The following is a 19,601-nucleotide window of genomic DNA, read 5'->3' as shown; positions in this document are numbered from 1 at the left end:
GGCTCTAGGTGCGTGGGCTTCAGTAGTTGTGTCACACGGGCTTCAGTAGTTGTGGCGTGCAGGCTTCAGTAGTTGGGGAGCACGGGCTTAGTTGCGGCATGTGGGATCTTCCTCGACCAGGGCTCGAACCCATGTCCCCTGCATTGGCAGGCGGATTCTTAACCACTGCGCCACTAGGGAAGCTCTCATACCTGGTTTTAATAGTTAAAAATATGAAAGTGTTTTCTGTTGTTACATGGCAGTGAAATAAATACCATGGTATTTAAACCATTGCATTTAAAGTTTAAATCTTGTTCTTTTCCCCCATTTCACTTTTTTTACATGATCTTCAAAAAAAGTATCATAATTTCACATTGTCCAAAAAAAACCCAACAACAACAACAAAAAACACAACAGTATTTCCAAGTTAAAAGAATCCTTGTATTAGTATTTTTTGGGTCTGCATACCCCTTTAAAGATTATCTGTGTATTTTTTCCTAGGGTTATTTCAAGTTCACATTAGTACAGGATTAATTATAATTTTCGGATCATGTAGAACTTTTAACTTTTTAAAATTTATTTTTATTTATTTTTGGCTGCGTTGGGTTTTCGTTGCTGCACACGGACTTTCTCTAGTTGCGGTGAGCTGGGGCTACTCTTCTTTGTGATGCGCAGGCTTCTCATTGCAGTGGCTTCTCTTGTTGCGGAGCACGGGCTCTAGGTGCACGGGCTTTCGTAGTGTGGCGCGTGGGCTCAGTAGTTGTGGCTCCCGGGCTCTAGAGCGCAGGCTCAGTAGTTGTGGCACACGGGCTTAGTTGCTCCGTGTCATGTGGGATCTTCCTGGACCAGGGCTCGAACCCGTGTCCCCTGCATTGGCAGGCGGATTCTTAACTACTATGCCACCAGGGAAGACCCAACTTTTAACTTTTTAACCTAAATGTTTGAAGCTGTCTTAGAAGAGTAGTAACAATAGCACCTACGAAACTGATGAGAAAAAGTACATATTTATGAAACCTGGAATGCAGCAAGATAAAGAATTGATAAATAAAAAGTTACTTGCGCCTGGTTACTTGTGCCTTCATTGTACCTGATTGGACATCTGTGTTACTATTCTGTCTTTATGCTTCCAAAAACCAATTTCTGTTGCTTTTTATTATTTTTGAAAGACATTCATTGAAGAAACACCTCATAGTGAATAATTTATGAAAGTGAAATTAAGAATTCGAAGAATCTTCAAGACAAGAGTATAGTTGATTTTTTGCAGTAAAATAAATTTCTTAGACCAGTTTTGTATATAAAATGAGCCGTTAAGATTTTTAAAAGTTATTATTTAGATAAACTTAACCAAATACAGCATGTAAACATGTTGAAATGGATAGATCTTTAAATATAGCTTATTAACACTGGAAGCTACTATTTAGGCTCAAGTGCTATTTAGTTTCCTTTTTGAGTGTTTATTTAGAATCAGCTCTTAGTTCTTAACCATTACTCTTCCTAGAATGTCTTTCTAGAGATGCTATAAAACATTTCAAGGTGACATTTAGGGAATTTAAATTGTCTAATTTTTAAAATATAAACGTATTTTTAAGAACTCACATATGGAATAGTGCACAAATCATGAGTGAGCAGCTTTCTGAATGTTCACAGTGAACACACCTGTGTAACCAGCATCCGTATCAAGAAAACATTGCTAATACTCATGTCTCTTCACATTTATTACCTCCCCCCACCCCAACCCCGCCCCTTCTCCCCAGGGGTAACTGCTCTCCTGTCCTTTGACACTTAGGAATAATCTTGCCAGTTTTTGAATTTTGTTTAGGTGGAACCATGGCATGTACTTTTGTGTTTGGCTCTCTTTTCTTAAATTTATTTTCATGAAATACATCTATGTAGTTGAACATAGCAATTTTTCTTTTCATTGATATATAGAGTACTGCTGTGAACACTGTTGTGTGCTGTTGGCATATATGACATGTTACCTAGATATGGAATTGCTAGGTAATAGTGTATGTATTTGTTCAGTGCCAAAAAGCTTTCCAGAGTGTTTGTACCAATGTACACATCCACCAGCAGTTATAGTTCTCCACATCTCTGCCCAAACCTTTCCATAGTTAGTCTTTTGAACTAAAAAGGGCTATTTAATTTTTGAAAATTCAGTGAAATATTTCCTGCTCCCCTACCTCTTGAACTTTTGTAATGTCTAGTAGATACTTGCTGGGCTTAGAGTTTATTCTGCTGTATTTCTCTTATAGCTTTGAAACTGACTTAGTCTTTCTGCAGAGTAGCATATTTAGGACTAAAATGGTTTTATAAACATAGACTCTTTTCAAACATATCCTTATTTCCTTTTTAAAGAATATTTAAGAGAGATTTCTGAGACAAATGCCCTGCACTGGATTTCATTAGCTTTTCTAATTTTTAATTAGACTTTATTTAAACAAATCATTAAAGGGAAATTTTTTTGGTCAAACTGTATATATAAGTGAGAAATGTTTGCTTCATATATATGTCCTTTAAAATGGAAATACCATCACCATATCTGTTAGATAGGAATACTATAACTATAAAGGCTGCTAATATATTTAAATAATTTGTAATAAAATCACTACATAAATAGTTTCTGTCCCACCTGTATATATAACTTTTACTTCTTTTCAAGTAGAAGAATAGCTCAACATTTTTTTTTTTGTTAGTTTCTGCTTTATAACAAAGTGAATCAGCTACACATATACACACGTTCCCATATCTCCTCCCTCCTGCATCTCCCTCCCTCCCACCCTCCCCATCCCACCCCCCCAGGCGGTCACAAAGCACTGAGCTGATCTCCCTGTGCTATGCGGCTGCTTCCCACTAGCTATCTATTTTACATTTGGTAGTGTATATATGTCCATGACACTCTCTCACCCTGTCACATCTCACCCCTCCCCCTCCCCATATCCTCAAGTCCATTCTTTAGTGGGTCTGTGTCTTTATTCCCATCTTGCCGCTAGGTTCTTCATGACCTTTTTCTTTTTTTTTTCCTTAGATTTCATATATATGTGTTAGCATACTGTATTTGTTTTCTCTTTCTGACTTACTTCACTCTGTATGACAGACTCTAACTCCATCCACCTCATTACAAATACCTCCATTTCATTTCTTTTTATGGCTGAGTAATATTCCATTGTATATATGTGCCACATCTTCTTTATCCATTCATCCGATGATGGACACTTAGGTTGCTTCCATGTCCTGGCTATTGTAAATAGAGCTGCAATGAACATTTTGGTACATGACTCTTTTTGAATTATGGTTTTCTCAGGGTATATGCCCAGTAGTGGGATTGCTGGGTCGTATGGTAGTTCTATTTTTAGTTTTTTAAGGAACCTCCATACTCTTCTCCATAGTGGCTGTATCAATTTACATTCCCACCAACAGTGCAAGAGGGTTCCCTTTTCTTCACACCCTCTCCAGCATTTATTGTTTGTAGATTTTTTGATGATGGCCATTCTGACCGGTGTGAGATGATACCTCATTGTAGTTTTGATTTGCATTTCTCTAATGATTAATGATGTTGAGCATTCTTTCATGTGTCTTTTGGCCATCTGTATATCTTCTTTGGAGAAATGTCTATTTAGGTCTTCTGCCCATTTTTGGATTGGGTTGTTTGTTTTTTTGTTATTGAGCTGCATGAGCTGCTTGTAAATCTTGGAGATTAATCCTTTGTCAGTTGCTTCATTTGCAAATATTTTCTCCCATTCTGAGGGTTGTCTTTTCGTCTTGTTTATGTTTTCCTTTGCTGTGCAAAAGCTTTTAAGTTTCATTAGGTCCCATTTGTTTATTTGTGTTTTTATTTCCATTTCTCTAGGAGCTGGGTCAAAAAGGATCTTGCTGTGATTTATGTCATAGAGTGTTCTGCCTATGTTTTCCTCTAAGAGTTTGATAGTGTCTGGCTTTACACTTAGGTCTTTAATCCATTTTGAGTTTATTTTTGTGTATGGTGTCACGGAGTGTTCTAATTTCATACTTTTACATGTACCTGTCCAATTTTCCCAGCACCACTTATTGAAGAGGCTGTCTTTTCTCCACTGTATATGCTTGCCTCCTTTATCAAAGATAAGGTGACCATATGTGCGTGGGTTTATCTCTGGGCTTTCTATCCTGTTCCATTGATCTATATTTCTGTTTTTGTGCCAGTTAGCTCAACATTTTGAAATCTCTTTCAACTCTCCTATGTCAAGCCAAGGGATTTGTTTGGGGGGAAAATGTTTTAAAAAATACGTGCGTGTGTATGTATGTTTATATATAAAATTTTGCCTGGTTCTCAGGCTATTCACGCATTTATTTATTGAGCATTTCTGTTTATCTTGACACAAGATTCTGTGTTGCCAGGTGACTACTCTTCAAATGGATTTAACATTTATTAGGCGTCTTCTAGTGTCCCACATTTATTACGATCTTTTTTATCCAGTTTTGGAGTAGTTCTTTTTTAAAAAAATAAGGCAACTTCAGTCTTATTTTGCCTTAAAAGTCATATTTGTTGGCCTATTTCTTTTGCCTTGCTTCATAAGCTTCGTAACACCCCTAGTTAAATTGCTATTCATATGAGGATAATAAAGATTGATCGATTTTTTTAAATTATGCAGTAAAAATTTACCTATTCATATTTATCCACTCTACCACATGTAGGCTTGGACACAGTCCCTTCCTTATTACAGAATTTACATTATGTTATTCTAGATGCCAGTGTTCATGGGGTAAAGCTTGCTAATATTGTGTAGACAGAGGCATAATTAAATTATTATAAATAGTTAAATTCTAAAATATTAACAGCTTTAATGTAAAGGAAACCATTGTGCAAAGGTGAATGTGCTAGTCAAGTTGCTTAGATCAAAAATGATCATAGACTATCTCTAGTAATTTTAAGGAGTATATCTTGTTATCTCTCAGTCATCTCAACTTATTTTTAACTTAATCTAAATAAAAACTTAGATTTTGTTTTATTGTTTTGAGAAAGGAACATTGTCCCAAAATCACACACAAAAAAATGAAGAACATGATGCTTGGAGTTACCACCAGCCAGTCCTGAAAAGCCCGTAAAATAAAGGATTTCAGGGAATGTCTGTGTTTCAAAAACCATCTCTGGTGGCTCTGAGGAATAGGTTAGTGGAGTTCATGATTGCTGTTAGGGAATCCTAGACACATTGGTGTATACTAACTCAGATTTTATTACTTAAATTATCTTGTTTTCAGTGAGAGTTCAACTTTGTAGTTATAGTAAGCAAAGTAGCTTTTAAAAATTATAAGTTAGGTCTATATCAAAAGACACAGCCTCCATTATGACAAATATTAATTTTTAGAAAAGATAATTTATTTCATAGCCTTTTTTGTTTAAAGGTAGGCTATTGAGAAAAAATACTTTTTATTTATAGATAACTCTCTTTGCCAATGTATTTTAAAAACTATGAAGTGAATAAACAATAGAGTGCCAAATGTTGCTTACATTATTTTGTATTTGGTATTATTTGTAATTTTGCAAAAAGAGCCTCACATTTTAATTAGCGTTAACAGTTGTTGAATCTTAAGCGGAAGATATATTGGATGATTGCACAACCTCATTTTTTTTGTATATTTGAAAATTTTCATAATGAAAAGTTGAAAACGGTTTTAATTCAACATGATAATGAAATGCTTCTAGTAGTTGCTTATCTTTATTGACTATCGGTAGGCAATGAACATCTGAGTATCTTTTAGGTGAAGATCCTGTGGTGGGTACAGAGACACTTATGGCATGGTTTCTTTCTTCAAGAAGCTTGTAATATACATATAGGTATAGACGGATAGGATTTTTATACAAGTGATATGTGTTAGCAGAGGGGGTAGTATAGTGAAGTAGTAGAGGAAAGACAAATTTAGAAATTAGATGATAGTCTATTCTGTTGAAAGGTTTCAAGGTGCAGGCTACAAGTTTTCTTTTAGGGAGTCAGTATGAGGCCTAAAGGTTAGTTAACTAGTCATTACTTTGTTGACATTGGTTAATTTTAATTAACTGATCCGAACAAAGAAAATCTTTTTAAGATAGTTGATAACCTGTTCTGATCTGTGTAGGAATCTTTCATTTTTGACCTAAAACAATAAATGAATATCTGAGAGAGAGTTGTGTTTTTCTTTTTCTTTATGAACTGTAATGTTCTGCCTTTAGAGTGGTGAATCTGTAGGAACTCAGAAGTTACTTCATGTAATCTTTTTTTAAAGACTTAAAACATCTTGAAAAAATAAACACATTTAAATTAGATGCATTTATAAAATATGTTGGAACACTTACTAAAATAAAATTGTACGCATGAATAATGAGATGGGAACTTGAACTTGTAGGTCATTTGTTTTTAGTTCAAATTAATATTACATAATGCTCTTAGCTCCTGTTTGTTCTGTGTCTCAAAATGATCAAAAGAGCTAATATTTTGTGTTTGTGTGTGTGTGTGTGTGTGTGTATGTGTATATGTATATGCCAGGTTAACTTGTGAAGGCAATATATATATGAGTGCCATTTAAAGCTCTCACTCAAATAGTTTTCCTGGAGGCATATATCATGTTTTACTAGGGTCTTATTTATTGGCCCTGTTATTTCTGGGGAGACAGAATGGTATATTGGCTAAGAAAGTGACCCCTAGAGCTGGACTGACTGGGTTTGAATCTTGATTCTTCATCTTACCAATTGTGAGATCTTAGATAATATGTTTATCTTTTCCACAGTGTCCTCATCTGTGAAGTGAGGATAATAACTTGTCTCATGGGTTGCTGTGAGGAGTGGAATAATTCCTAAAAAGTACACAGGTGCTTGGGGAATGGGGTGTTCAATTTGAGTTACTAAAATAGTCCCTTTACTTTATAACTTTTCAGAGGCTTACTCCTCTAAAATCCTTAACTCATCTATATATGTATAAGGAGGCTCCAACTTAAAACAAGTTTTGTTTTGAGGAATTTACTGATTTGGATTTCTGCAGTGAATCTCCGTTATGTAAATAGGTTGCCAGTCTAACTTGTGAAGGCAATAATCATAATGTAGCAAAAATAATTAGACGAGAACAGCAATAAAATGGAAAGATACTGTCTTGGTATCAACTCAAAAGATAGTTGAGTAGTAGTAGGTTTAATTAAAAGCCTTTGAAAGAGACATAGAGCTCTGAAAGAGTCATTCAGAATCTTCCATAGAATTTTGGAGGGCTAGCATTGATTCTTTGCTAATTTTACTTCCAACTTTATCAGTTTTCTTTGCATTTACGATGGAGAGCTAGCAGCATCACTGATGTATTATGCAGTTGTAATATATCCCCTATCAATATGGCTATTTTTTGACTGATTTGTTAAGATTAGGTAACTGGATGGGAACTGTTTTCTTTGTGTAACTGAGAGAGAATGAAAGAGAGAAGGTGGTTAAGGAGGTTGTGTGCTTTTAATAGTATAAAATAAGCTGTGACTGATCTCAGAGAGGCGATAGGGGAGCCGTTTCCTGTGCTGGTAACCATTCCCAGTTACTGCCCTTCACAAGAGGAGAGAGAGAAAGGGTGTGGGTTATTCATATGTAAAAGATGCTTACAAATTGAGTTTTTGTATAAATAAGCACTCCCTGACATACAAGACGTTTCTTTTAAAAAGCATTTCAAGATTTTGTAGTATAATCCAGGGTTATCACTATGAAAAGCATTTTGAATTTTTTAACATTTTAACTTTTATTTGAATTCCAGTAAAATAAGAGATTACTACATAGGAGACAACACATTACACACAGTTTGTGTGTATCTCTGATACCAGAGTTCAAAGATGGAGATTTTCCTGTGTTCTCCTTAGATGAAGGTTCTTAGTCTCATACCTCTAAAAATATTTAAATTTAGTAATTATGAAGAAACCAACTTTTTAATATCAGAAAAGTATTACAATGGTGCTAAAATGCACCATTAGTTTTAGTTATTTCTATTTGTAGACTGTTGTGACGCTCAAATAAAATTTTATTGCTTTTATATATTCTTGATTAATTAGTTACACATTTCTTTCATTAGGAAGTAGCTGTTTTTGTCTTTGATAAAAAGCTGATTGACAAATATCAAAAATTTGAAAAGGATCAAATCATCGATTCTCTAAAACGAGGAGTCCAACAGTTAACTCGACTACGACACCCTCGACTTCTTACTGTCCAGCATCCTTTAGAAGAATCCAGGTAAATTTTTATGAAAACTTACATAAGAGACTTCCTAAACAAATACTTTTTTTAAAAAAAACTTTATATTTGAAATCTATCTATACAGTATACTGTCAGTGAAAAGTTCTTATCAACTGAGTGTTGAGTTCTTATGGATTAGTTACTTCTTTGAAATTTATTTGCATATTCTATGTATATGTCTCTTTTTGAAATATTAATAAAAGTTTTCTTAACATTTGCCATGAGTCTGTATTTGTTTACCCTATGTTCAAGACTACAGCAGTCCAAATGGAAGATGTGAGAGTATAGAATACAGTCCCTGCCTGAAAGTAATTTTTCTTGTTAATTTGCTAGAATTCATTGCCCCCTTTTCATTGATTCAGTACTCAGAGGCTATTTTTATGTGTATTCCAGGTAGTACTGTTCTAGACGTTTAACCTTTTACTATGTCCAGTATGTCAGTCCATAGTCCTCAGTTAGTCTACTATCTCTTTTTCTCAAGGTGAGCTTGGGAACTGTTGCTGAGAATGACAAGAAAACAGAATTTATGTTGTGTAATCTTAACTGGATCCTCAAGCCTTGGTGCTTTTAATAACTCCTTTAGATACCCAGCTATATATATCTTTTCCATATTACTCATAACCCCTAATTTATTCCTTCCTTCCTACTTAGCAGACTGTATTCCCCTCTCTTAAATCAGATCTTAACCAAATGGTTTGCCAATGCATTCTGTGGACCCTAGGATTTTAAGGATAAGGAAAGAAGAGGCCGGGGGAGGAACCTAGCTGGCAGGGGCCCAGGCTTCCCATCTCCCTTCAACCAGGACAGTTTGGCTTTTATCTATTTTATATTTTGGATTTCTACATAGTTCTTACTTTAGAATCTTCAGTAACCCACTGTCACTTACTCACTTCCCCCAAAGGTACAAGATCTTTTCTTTCAACCTAAAAGAAAAAAATCTAATATTTACCATGTGAAAAACTGTACTAAATTTTTTATATTTGTTTATTAACTCATTTAATTCTCAACAACTATATAGAAGAACTGAGTATTGGAGCTGCTACTACATAAACCACATAGTTATGGCACCCTGATTCCTGAGCCTATGCTGTGCCTACCCAGAAATATACTTATTTTATGTCTCTTATCATGATAATATTTTACTGCCCTTCTTTGTGTAAATAAACCCAGAAGAAGACTATAGTTGTTGTCTTCTTACATAACACTCACTACTCTGCACCCTCTATCTCAAAGTGGACTAAGTTTTGTTGGTCACACTTGTCCTGAGCTTTCCTGACTCCATGCTTGTTTGTGCTATTTCCTCTAGAGTGTTTTCTATCAGTAGTTATAGTGTCACCTATCAGAACCTACCCACCTTTGTTATTTTAACTTGTATTTCTTTTTTTTTTTTTTTTAATATTCCATTGTATGAATATAGCACATTTTGTTTACCTGTTCATCAGTTGATGGGCACTTGAGTTGTTTCTCCTTTTTGGTTTTTATGAATACTGCTGCTGTGAACATTTGTGTACAAGTTTTTGTGTGGACATATGTTTTCATTTCCCTCGGGTGTACAACCTAGGAGCCAACTTGCTGGATCATATGGTAACTCAATATTTAGCCGACTGAGGATAAAGTAGGATTTTTTTAAAAAATTAATTAATTAATTAACTTATTTTTGGCTGCGTTGGCTCTTCGTTGCTGCGAGTGGGCTTTCTCTAGTTGCGGCGAGCAGGGGCTACTCTTCGTTGCGGTGCGCAGCCTTCTCATTGTGGCGGCTTCTCGTTGTGGAGCACGGGCTCTAGGTGCGTGGGCTTCAGTAGTTGTGGCACGTGGGCTCAGTAGTTGTGACTCGCGGGCTCTAGAGCACAAGCTCAGTAGTTGTGGTGCAGGGGCTTTGTTGTTCCGCGGCATGTGGGATCTTCCCGGAGCAGGGATCTAACCTGTGTCTCCTGCATCAGCAGGTGGATTCTTAACCACTGCGCCACCAGGGAAGTCCCTACCTTGTATTTGATCATTACATTTTAAGTCTCTTGAAGGGAGAAAGGCCAGTGTTTTATATCTTTCTCTGTCCCTACAGCTTCTTTTATAGTGATTTAAATATTATAGGACTAGGGCTTTATTGGCATTCATGAAGAGAGATAATTCAAAGATTACTTTAAGGCATTTTCATTGATAGGTTGTAAAAATTGCAGTAGCATTGATAGAAATAGGAACCCTTTAGGGAAGGAATAAAATATCTTCTGGTTAGGGAAGGAAAAAAATAACTTCTGGTTTTTAATGACTTAGTAATGTGGAGATGACACTGGAATCATCCAAAAGAAATGTGCTATAGAAAATAATCCAGGGAATTCCCTGGCAGTCCAGTGGTTAAGACTTTGCCTTCCAGTGCTGGGGGTGCGGGTTCAAACCCTGGTTGGGGAGCTAAGATCCCACATGCCTCAGGGCCAAAAAACCAAAACATAAAACAGAAGCAGTATTGTAACAAATTCAATAAAGACTTTAAAAATGGTCTACATCAAAAAAACTTTTTAAATAAATAAAAAGAAAAGTAATCCAGGTGAAAGTTCAGAGTTGGTGATGTATATGGGGGTGAGTAAAATATAGGCAGTAATTAAAACCATGAAAAAAAATGAATTTCAAGAGCATGAGTCAAAAGAGCAGAGTAGTGAGGACAGAACTTGAAATGTAGCGGGGAAAGAAGAGCCAGCAAAAGAAATGGGAAGGATCATGTCGTATGACAGGAGGAAAATTGGCAACATGTTATGGAAGCCAAAGGAGGGAAGAAAGGACTCCCTAACACTGGGGACCACCGAATAAAAAGGAAATAAGGACTGAGAAGAATCCATTGCATTTGACTAGTGAGAGGTTGTTAGTGATATTCAATAATTTCAGTAGGATGGCAGTTTGGAAGCTAGAAAGGAACCCAGCAGAGAAGACATGACATTCACATTTATGTGAATAAAGTCCCATAGGAGGAACTCAAAGGAAATTTCAGGAGGATAGTTGCAAATCACTAATATACTGAGGTAAAGTGTAGGGAAATGAGATCATTCATGTTCGATGAACTTTACTTTTTCAAGATAGAACGTGGATAATAGATGAGTAGTAGGTAAAGGAATAAGGAGTTACTGGAATGAGGAGTTAGTATAAGAGGGCTATGAAGGGATGTTCTTGAAAAATAAAAAGAGCAAGGTTAAATAAAGTATACTATGTATCTTTAGGCTATGAGTCTACAGAGACTTGGGTTTTCTATTTTTTCCTTCAGCTGACGACATAAGCAAGAGAGTAAAAGAAACCTGTGATGGCACCTACAGGGTTAATAAGGGTTTGCCCAGTAAAGGGTAGTAAGGGCGATAGTTTATTGTTGAGTTAGTAGGGAGAAAGACAGGAATAAAGTGTAGTCAGGACTGAATACTTCAAATTTGTTGATTAAAGATACTGGGAAGCTAGGTTAGGTGGTGGTAGTAAAAGGGTAGGAGGTGAATGGCTAGTAAACATCTACGGTTGGGGGAGGTGGTCCTTGAGAGAGGATATAGCCCTTCTGGTGTGTAACTGTTTGTAATGATGATGGAAATAAATATTCATGAAAGATAATAAGGCCTTCAAGCTTGAAGAATAATCTTATGAATATTGATATGACCAAGGATGATTTGGGGGACAAGACAAAAAAGGAGAAAAATAAGAGTTGCTAAAATAAACGAGTCCTGGGAATCATTGGAAACTGTAGAGAAGACTAAGGGGTTTTTGAGCAGTTTTCCTCCAGTGCAGTTCAGCAAACGAAAGCCTGTGTCCACTGTGTTAATGAGCTTAGTGTGGGAGTCAAGAACAAGATCAAGATCATCATCTTTATTGATAACTGAGCAGGGAGGACAGTGTAACTTTCTCCTTCAACCTAAGCAGCTCTGTCTTTATCGTTCATACATATTGAACTTCTGCATATGCTTTCATTAGAAAAATGGGTTCAAGGTGAAAGAAAAGTAACTCAAGTATTACTGACAGAACAGCAAAAGGCATATTTGCCATTAAACAGTTACTGTCTAGGTGCAGAGGCTTGGTATAGCTTTGTTACTGCACTGCCTTGTAGTTCTTCATTGCCAGAGCCTAAGCCAAAGTCCAAAATGTTAGGACTTGAATCTCAGACAGTTGGTAATTGCAATAGCAATTGTAAACATTTATTGAGCTTACATTTTAGTCAACATGCTATGTATTTTATATGGATTTGCTCATTTGATCTTTACAGTAACCTTTCAAGGTGGTCTTTTATCACCAGTTTACAAATGGGCAAAGTGAGGCTCAAAGTGTCCAAAGTCACCAACAAGGAATAGAGATGCTGGGACTTGAAGTTGGGTATTTGTCTTCAGAGCTTGAGCTCTTGGTCATTACTCTATAAGGTTTATTCAACGTTTATTGAATGTTTCTAATGCTGGGGGCCCGGGCTCAATCTCTGGCTGGGGAACTAAGATCCCGCAAGCCATGCGGCACAGCCAAAAAAAAAAAAAAAAAAAAAAAAATCAAAGAACAGTAATTTTAAAAATTGGAAACTTGTGACACCTTTAAAAATGATACATAAAATAGATAAAAGCAAAAGTGCTCTGAGATTGAAGTAGTCATCAGGCTAGTCACTCCCACCGGCATCTGGACCTGGCTGCCCGGTCCTGAGATCTTCCACATGGACCTCCTGCCAGGGAGCTCCCCGAGCTCCAGGTGTGTCCATGTGGCCGTGCTCTGGCCAGGATGTCACATCTCCTGGCACGTCCTGCCCCTCAGCAACCTGGGGGAGCCCTGCTGATCCTCTGCACACGGGCTCCACGGTCACTCCCACTCACCCACCCAGAAACAGGAACACCCCCCCGGCCCCCCTCCCCCCCAGCACCGAGCACACACATGGCATGCCTGTCCTGGCAATGTGCTGTGGAGGACAAGTGGACATCAGGGCTTGCAAAGTACCCTAGGACAGTGGTCCCCAACCTTTTTGGCACCAGGGACTGGTTTCGTGGAAGACGGTTTTTCCATGGAAGGGGGTGGGGGGCGATGGTTCTGGCAGTAATGCGAGCGATGGGGAGTGACAGATGAAGCTTCGCTCGCTCGCCCGCTGCTCACATCCTGCTGTGTGGCCTGGGCCTGGTTCCTAACAGGCCGCGGACCGTTACGGCCCCGAGGGTTGGGGACCCCTGCCCTAGAAGACACCACAGGATGCCATGTTTCCCAAAGCAAGAACAAAAGGGTTTTCACATTGTTTCCAGGAGCAAAAGACAGTCCAAGAGATGCAAAAATAATGTGCCTCCCCGGGTTCCAACAGCTCACAAAGGTCCCAAGAGACATAATTCAGTACCCCTCCCTCACCCAGGTGTTTGCTCTTAACAGTGAAAAAAAAAAAGTGACCGTCCCGTGGGAGCTGGAGCTATGCCCTGTCCCTCTTCCTGACTCATTGCTCCAGAGGTGTCTGTAGGAAATCTACAGGTTCCTTTGAGCATATTCTGAGATTTAGAGCCTTAGAAATAAGGGTAATATCATAGGTATAATGTAATGATATGTTAAATTAATTCATTGGTTTTCCATAAAGAATATCAATCATTCAAAAAGCACAGTTGATATAATGTTTATTTCCTGACTTTTTAAATTTAAAAAATGTATCACAACTGTTAAAACACTTAAAAGACTGAATGATTTATCCAGTGTAATTCATATACAAAGCTTCCTGACTGCTTTGTTGGCCTAAGTGTGTTATGTTAATGCTGAAAATAAATCTAAAATTGTCCACCTTCTTGTTGATAGTTAAATAGGACCACTAATATTTTTCTTTTTTAAAACAGGGATTGCTTGGCATTTTGTACGGAACCAGTTTTTGCCAGCTTAGCCAATGTTCTGGGTAACTGGGAAAATCTACCTTCCCCTGTATCTGCAGACATTAAGGATTATAAACTTTATGATGTAGAAACTAAATATGGTTTGCTTCAGGTATGTATTTTTATTCATCATGTGGATGGAATATTTTCCTTCAAAATTGTTTTTAGCCATTTCACATTTAGCTGTATAAAACTGCTTTATGTAAACCTTTAGATCTTTTCAGTAATTTAAAAATTATTTCTGTGTTCTAGAATTTTTCTACAGTTTATTGTTGGGCTTAAATTATCTTTTTAATGTATGAAACATAACATTAGTAACCTTTGGAGAAGAGCACTTGTTGACTGGTGGATGTGGTGGTTCCTTTTTAATTTTTTTGAATTTTAAACCTTCACAGTGCATCCATAAGTCCATCCACTTTTTCTGATTTTCCTTCCCCTGCTTACCAAAATATCTTCTGCTTTATAGAGTGAATTTATACAGTAGATTCTTTGTTTTTGGGGGGCAGAGATCATTTTATTCATTATTTTTAACAATATTGTTAAGGCATAATTATTTGGCATACAATAAACTTCACATGTTTAAAATATACAGTTTTTTAAGTTTATAGGTGGAACCGTCACTACCATCAAAATAATGTACATATCGACCTTCCAAAGTTTCCTCACACCCATTGTAATCCTTCCCTCCTGCTCCTTGCTGTCTTTCTGTCTCTCATTCCAGGAAGCCACTGACTACTTTCTGTCACTAAATCAGTTTGTATTTTTAGAATATTGTAAATGAAATCATACAATATGTACTCATTTTCTGGCCTGGCTTCTTTCAATCAATCTAATTATTTTGGTATTCATTCATATAGTTGTGCATATCAATACTTCTTTTATTACTGAGTAGTATATCATAGTTTGCTCATCCATTCACCTGTTGATGATCATTTGGGTTGTTTCCAATTTTGGGCTATTGCAAATAAAGCTGCTATGAACATTCATATACAAGTTTTTGTATGGACGTATGCTTTCATTTCTCTTGGTTAATTACCTAGGAGTGGAATGGCTGGATCAAATGGTATGTGTATATTTCATTTTTTAAGAAACTGAAAAACTGTTTTCCAAATGATAGTATCATTTTACATTCCCATTGCAGTGTATAAAAGTTACATTTTTTTCACATCTTTGCAAAACTTGGTATGGTTGGCGCTTTCAATTGTAACTATTCTTTTTTTTCGTGGGAGCTTAGTTCCCTGACCAGGGATTGAACCCAGGCCCTCTGCAGTGAAAGCATGGAGTCCTAACCACTGGACCACCAGGGAATTCCCTCAATTGTAGCCATTCTAATATGTGTGCAGTGGTATCTCATTGGAGTTTTAATTTGCATTTCCTTAATGAATAATGATGTTGAACACCTTTTTATTTGCTTCCTTGCCATCTGAGTGTCTTTTTTGGTGACATGTCTGTTCAGATCTTTTGCTTATTGTTTAAATGGGTTGTTTGTTTTCTGTTATTGAATTTTGAGATTTCTTTATATATTGTGGACACAAGTTCTTTGTCAGATACATGACTTAAAAATATTCTCTCTTAGTCTGTGGCTTATCTTATTCTCTTAACAGTATATATTTTCTAATTGTGGTAAAATACACATAACATAAAGTTTGCCATCTTCGCCATTTTTAAGTGTACAGTTAAAGTACATTCACATTCTTGTGCAACCATCACTTCCATCCATCTCCAGAACTCTTTCCACCTTGCAAAATTTAAGCTGTACCCATTAAACAATAACTCCCCACACCCCACCTCTCATACCTCCCAGCCCCTGGCAACCATCATTCTACTTTCTGTCTCTATTAATTTGACTACTCATATAAGTGGAATCATGCAGTATTTTTCTTTTTGTGACTGGTTTATTTCAGTTAGCATAATGCCCTCTGGGTTCATCCATGTGGTAGCGTGTGTCAGAATTTCTTTCCTATTTGAAGGCTGAATAATATTCTGTTGTATGTATTTACCACATTATGTTTATTCATTCATTCGTTGATGGACACTTGGGTTGCTTTCACCTCTTGGTTATCGTAATACTGCTATGAACATGGGTGAACAAATATCTCTTCAGGACCCTGCTTTCAGTTCTTTTTGGGATATACCCAGAAGTGGAATTGCTGGATTCTATGGTAATTCTATTTTTACGTTTTTGAGGAACTGGCATACCTGGTACAGTTGGCCCTTTCAAATCCAGTTTTCACTTTTTGTTAACAAATTCCATGGTAATCTCAGGCACAAATATAAAATTACCAAATATTAATCCAGTGTGAGAATGAGTGAACATCAGTTAATGTTTGAAAACTGAGCACAATGGTATTCAGAAAAACTTAATTTCAATATGAAGTATAAATATATAAAAATATTAAGAATTAGAATCAAATTGACAAAGGTATTTCTTGATATTTACTGTCTTTAAGTAAGAAACCAAAGATTCTCTCACTTTTCAAACTCAGGAACTGAATAAATTTGGGTAGCAAAGTGCTTTTATTACTGTCTTTTCTTTTGCTTTTGTGCATATAGAAGGGAACTTAATAAATAGTTGTACTCTGTTTTTACAATTGGGTTTTTCTTGCTAATGCTTAGAATGCTCTGGCAACTGAGAATATCTACACTTTCGCATTTATGAAATTTAATTGTTACCTGATGTGTAAAAAATCTTTATTGGGAGAAGCAGCAAATTTGATTATTATGAGACATTTATTATTGTAATTGAAAGGAGTTTTATTAAAAATGTCTTTTATTTCCATTTACAGGTTTCTGAAGGATTGTCATTTTTGCATAGCAGTGTGAAAATGGTTCATGGAAATGTTACACCTGAAAATATAATTTTGAATAAAAGTGGAGCCTGGAAAATAATGGGCTTTGATTTTTGTATATCATCGACCAATCCTTCTGAACAAGAGGTAATGAAGGTTTTATTCTTTTCATTTTTTAAAGCTCTGGAAATTTGTGATTGCATCTGGAATAGATTAGAGAATTTATAAGCCTGACAAATGTGTAGAAATAGGCTGTGTGGTACAATGGTATGTTTAAATGTATAGCTTTATAGAAAATTTCTAGTGTTCATTGTACCTACAAATATTTAGCTCATTAATTCCTCAGTAATGTTACTTGAGAAGAAAGTGCTAGAGTTAAGCAAATTTGAGCACTATTGGGTTAAGTAGATTTTTTTTTCCCTCAGAGTGTCAGATACACAAACAAACATTGTGAATCTCTAGCAGTGTTTCTCCAGCTTATTGGATCACAGAATCTTCTTTAGGGAGCATGATAACAATAGCAGTGATAATAATGGGTAACATTTATTGAAGCGCTTTTCTGAACACTTTTTGTGTATTTACTTATTATCCTCACAACGACTCAGTGAGGTATGGGAATAATACAGATAAGTAAGTTAGACTCATAGAATAAAATAATTTGCCTAAGTTTAGGCAGGTGGTAAGTGGTAGAGCTAGGATTTAAACCCAGTCTTTCTGGTTAAAAAGCACCTGTTACTTAATGATTATGAAACCTGCCTATTTATACTTAGGAAAACACTGCAGTATTTCAAGTTTTTACAATGTAGTTGTTACCTTTAACAACCGTGCTGTGACCTAAAATATATTTCTAATTTAAGTAAATATTTTTAAGGGAAGCAGAAAGAATTAGTATTGGTTGAGTCTATACTATGCATCAGGCACTGTGCTGGCTCTGTTTTCCATACATTTATCTTACAACATCCCTTTGAACCTGTTAACTAAATCACATAGCTAGTTAGTGAAAGAACAAGGTCTCAAACAATAATCTATTTGAACTCATAAATTTGAAGCCTGTGTATCAGAAAACATAGGCCAGACCTTTCCATATTCATAATGCATTGTATAGTATAGTGATAATTTATCTTCTGGGAGAGAGCGCCAATAATCTCAAAGTTGTAAGACTTCTTATTCTTATCTCTTAACTTGTTTCATGCACTTTCTAGTTTTGGGATTTGGGGAAATTTAGAATTGAAAGTGATGGTGACATTTTTACTTGCATGACTGAGTATGAATTTAAAACTAAACTGTTACTACCTGACAGTGGTTTGCTTTAATTTAAGTATTTAATCTATGTAATCCTTTTTCTGTCTTTTTGTAGCCTAAGTTTCCATGTAAAGAATGGGACCCAAATTTACCATCATTGTGTCTTCCAAATCCTGAATATTTGGCTCCTGAATACATACTTTCTGTGAGCTGTGAAACAGCCAGTGATATGTACTCTTTAGGAACTGTCATGTATGCTGTATTTAATAAAGGGAAAGCTGTATTTGAAGTTAACAAGCAAGATATTTACAAGAGTTTCAGTAGACAGTTGGATCAGGTATTTGCCTTTAAACATTTGCTTGCATTAAAAATGTATTAAGTGTTTGGTTTTTTTCCAAAATATGTTCAGAAAATTCTCTGAATTTTCTGAGATGAGTGTCTCATATTTTAAGTTTTCATAAAGTCAACTTAACAAAAGTAATTCTTAGGATTAATATTTGTTACTACAACTTTAATCATGGCATTTATTTACTAGAGTGAAAATTGAAATATGGTCTAAAGTACTGGGTGTTTTGTTTTAGGAATAGAGACAATTTCAGGTATTACAGATGTGTTTTAATTATCTTGCAACAGTAGAATTAGCCATTTGTTCAATCTAAAAATATATTTTTTAGTAAATTTCAAAAAGTTTTCTTTTTTTAAAAAAAATTTATTTGTTATTTATTTTTGGCTGCATTGGGTCTTCATTGCTGCGCGTGGGTTTTCTCTAGTTGGCGGCGAGCGGGGGCTACTCTTCGTTGCGGTACGCGGGCTTCTCACTGTGGTGGCTTCTCTTGTTTCAGAGCACGGGCTCTAGGCACACGGGCTTCAGTAGTTGTGGCACTCGGGCTCAGTAGTTGTGGCTCGTGGGCTGTAGAGCGCAGGCTCAGTAGTTGTGGTGCACGGGCTTAGTTGCTCCATGGCATGTGAGATCTTCCTGGACCAGGACTCGAACCCGTGTCCCCTGCATTGGTAGGTGGGTTCTTAACCACTGTGCCACCAGGGGAGTCCCTCAAAAAGTTTTCTTAAATGGACTATTGACAGTATAAATGTGTATCTTTTGAATATTTTATATTCATATTTAACATTATTACTCTTTTGAAGTTGAGTCGTTTAGGATCTAGTTCACTTACAAATATACCTGAGGAAGTCCGTGAGCATGTAAAACTACTGTTAAATGTAACTCCAACTGTAAGACCAGATGCAGATCAAATGACAAAGGTGAGTGCATATGAATTCCTGCCTTAGATGGAGGGACAAAAAATGAGTTAAAGTTGATTAAATGCATCTGAAGATTTAATCAGATATAGTCCCCAGATAACATCTGTATTCTTGAATGTATTAAATATTCATCTTCTTTTAATCTTAAAGAGTTAAACAATTTATGCAGGTAAGTGCTCTGATATAAAGTTTAAGATTTCAAATAAAGAGACCTAATAGTTACAGTTAGGCATGCAGAAGTTCTGGACACCCCAAGAATTCATAGCCCTCAAATTCACTCATATAATCAATGGATTTTAATGA

At 36.2% G+C, this 19,601-nt stretch overlaps 1 protein-coding gene across 2 annotated transcripts in view; it reads left to right on the top strand.

The window, feature by feature from the left end:
• SCYL2 (SCY1 like pseudokinase 2) overlaps positions 1–19,601 on the top strand; it is a 57,703-nt gene that overhangs the window by 18,066 nt on the left and 20,036 nt on the right. For both annotated transcript variants that reach the window (XM_082419386.1, XM_082419387.1), the window contains exons 3-7: positions 8,019–8,176; positions 13,975–14,119; positions 16,794–16,943; positions 18,154–18,375; positions 19,182–19,298. In XM_082419386.1, coding sequence (XP_082275512.1) covers positions 8,019–8,176; positions 13,975–14,119; positions 16,794–16,943; positions 18,154–18,375; positions 19,182–19,298 — 792 coding nt within the window. The remainder of the gene's footprint in view (positions 1–8,018; positions 8,177–13,974; positions 14,120–16,793; positions 16,944–18,153; positions 18,376–19,181; positions 19,299–19,601) is intronic.

This window comes from Balaenoptera physalus (genome assembly GCF_965194825.1).
Source record: "Balaenoptera physalus genome assembly, chromosome: 13".
Lineage (NCBI taxonomy): Eukaryota > Metazoa > Chordata > Mammalia > Artiodactyla > Balaenopteridae > Balaenoptera > Balaenoptera physalus.
This window is presented reverse-complemented; position numbering and strand designations above follow the sequence as displayed.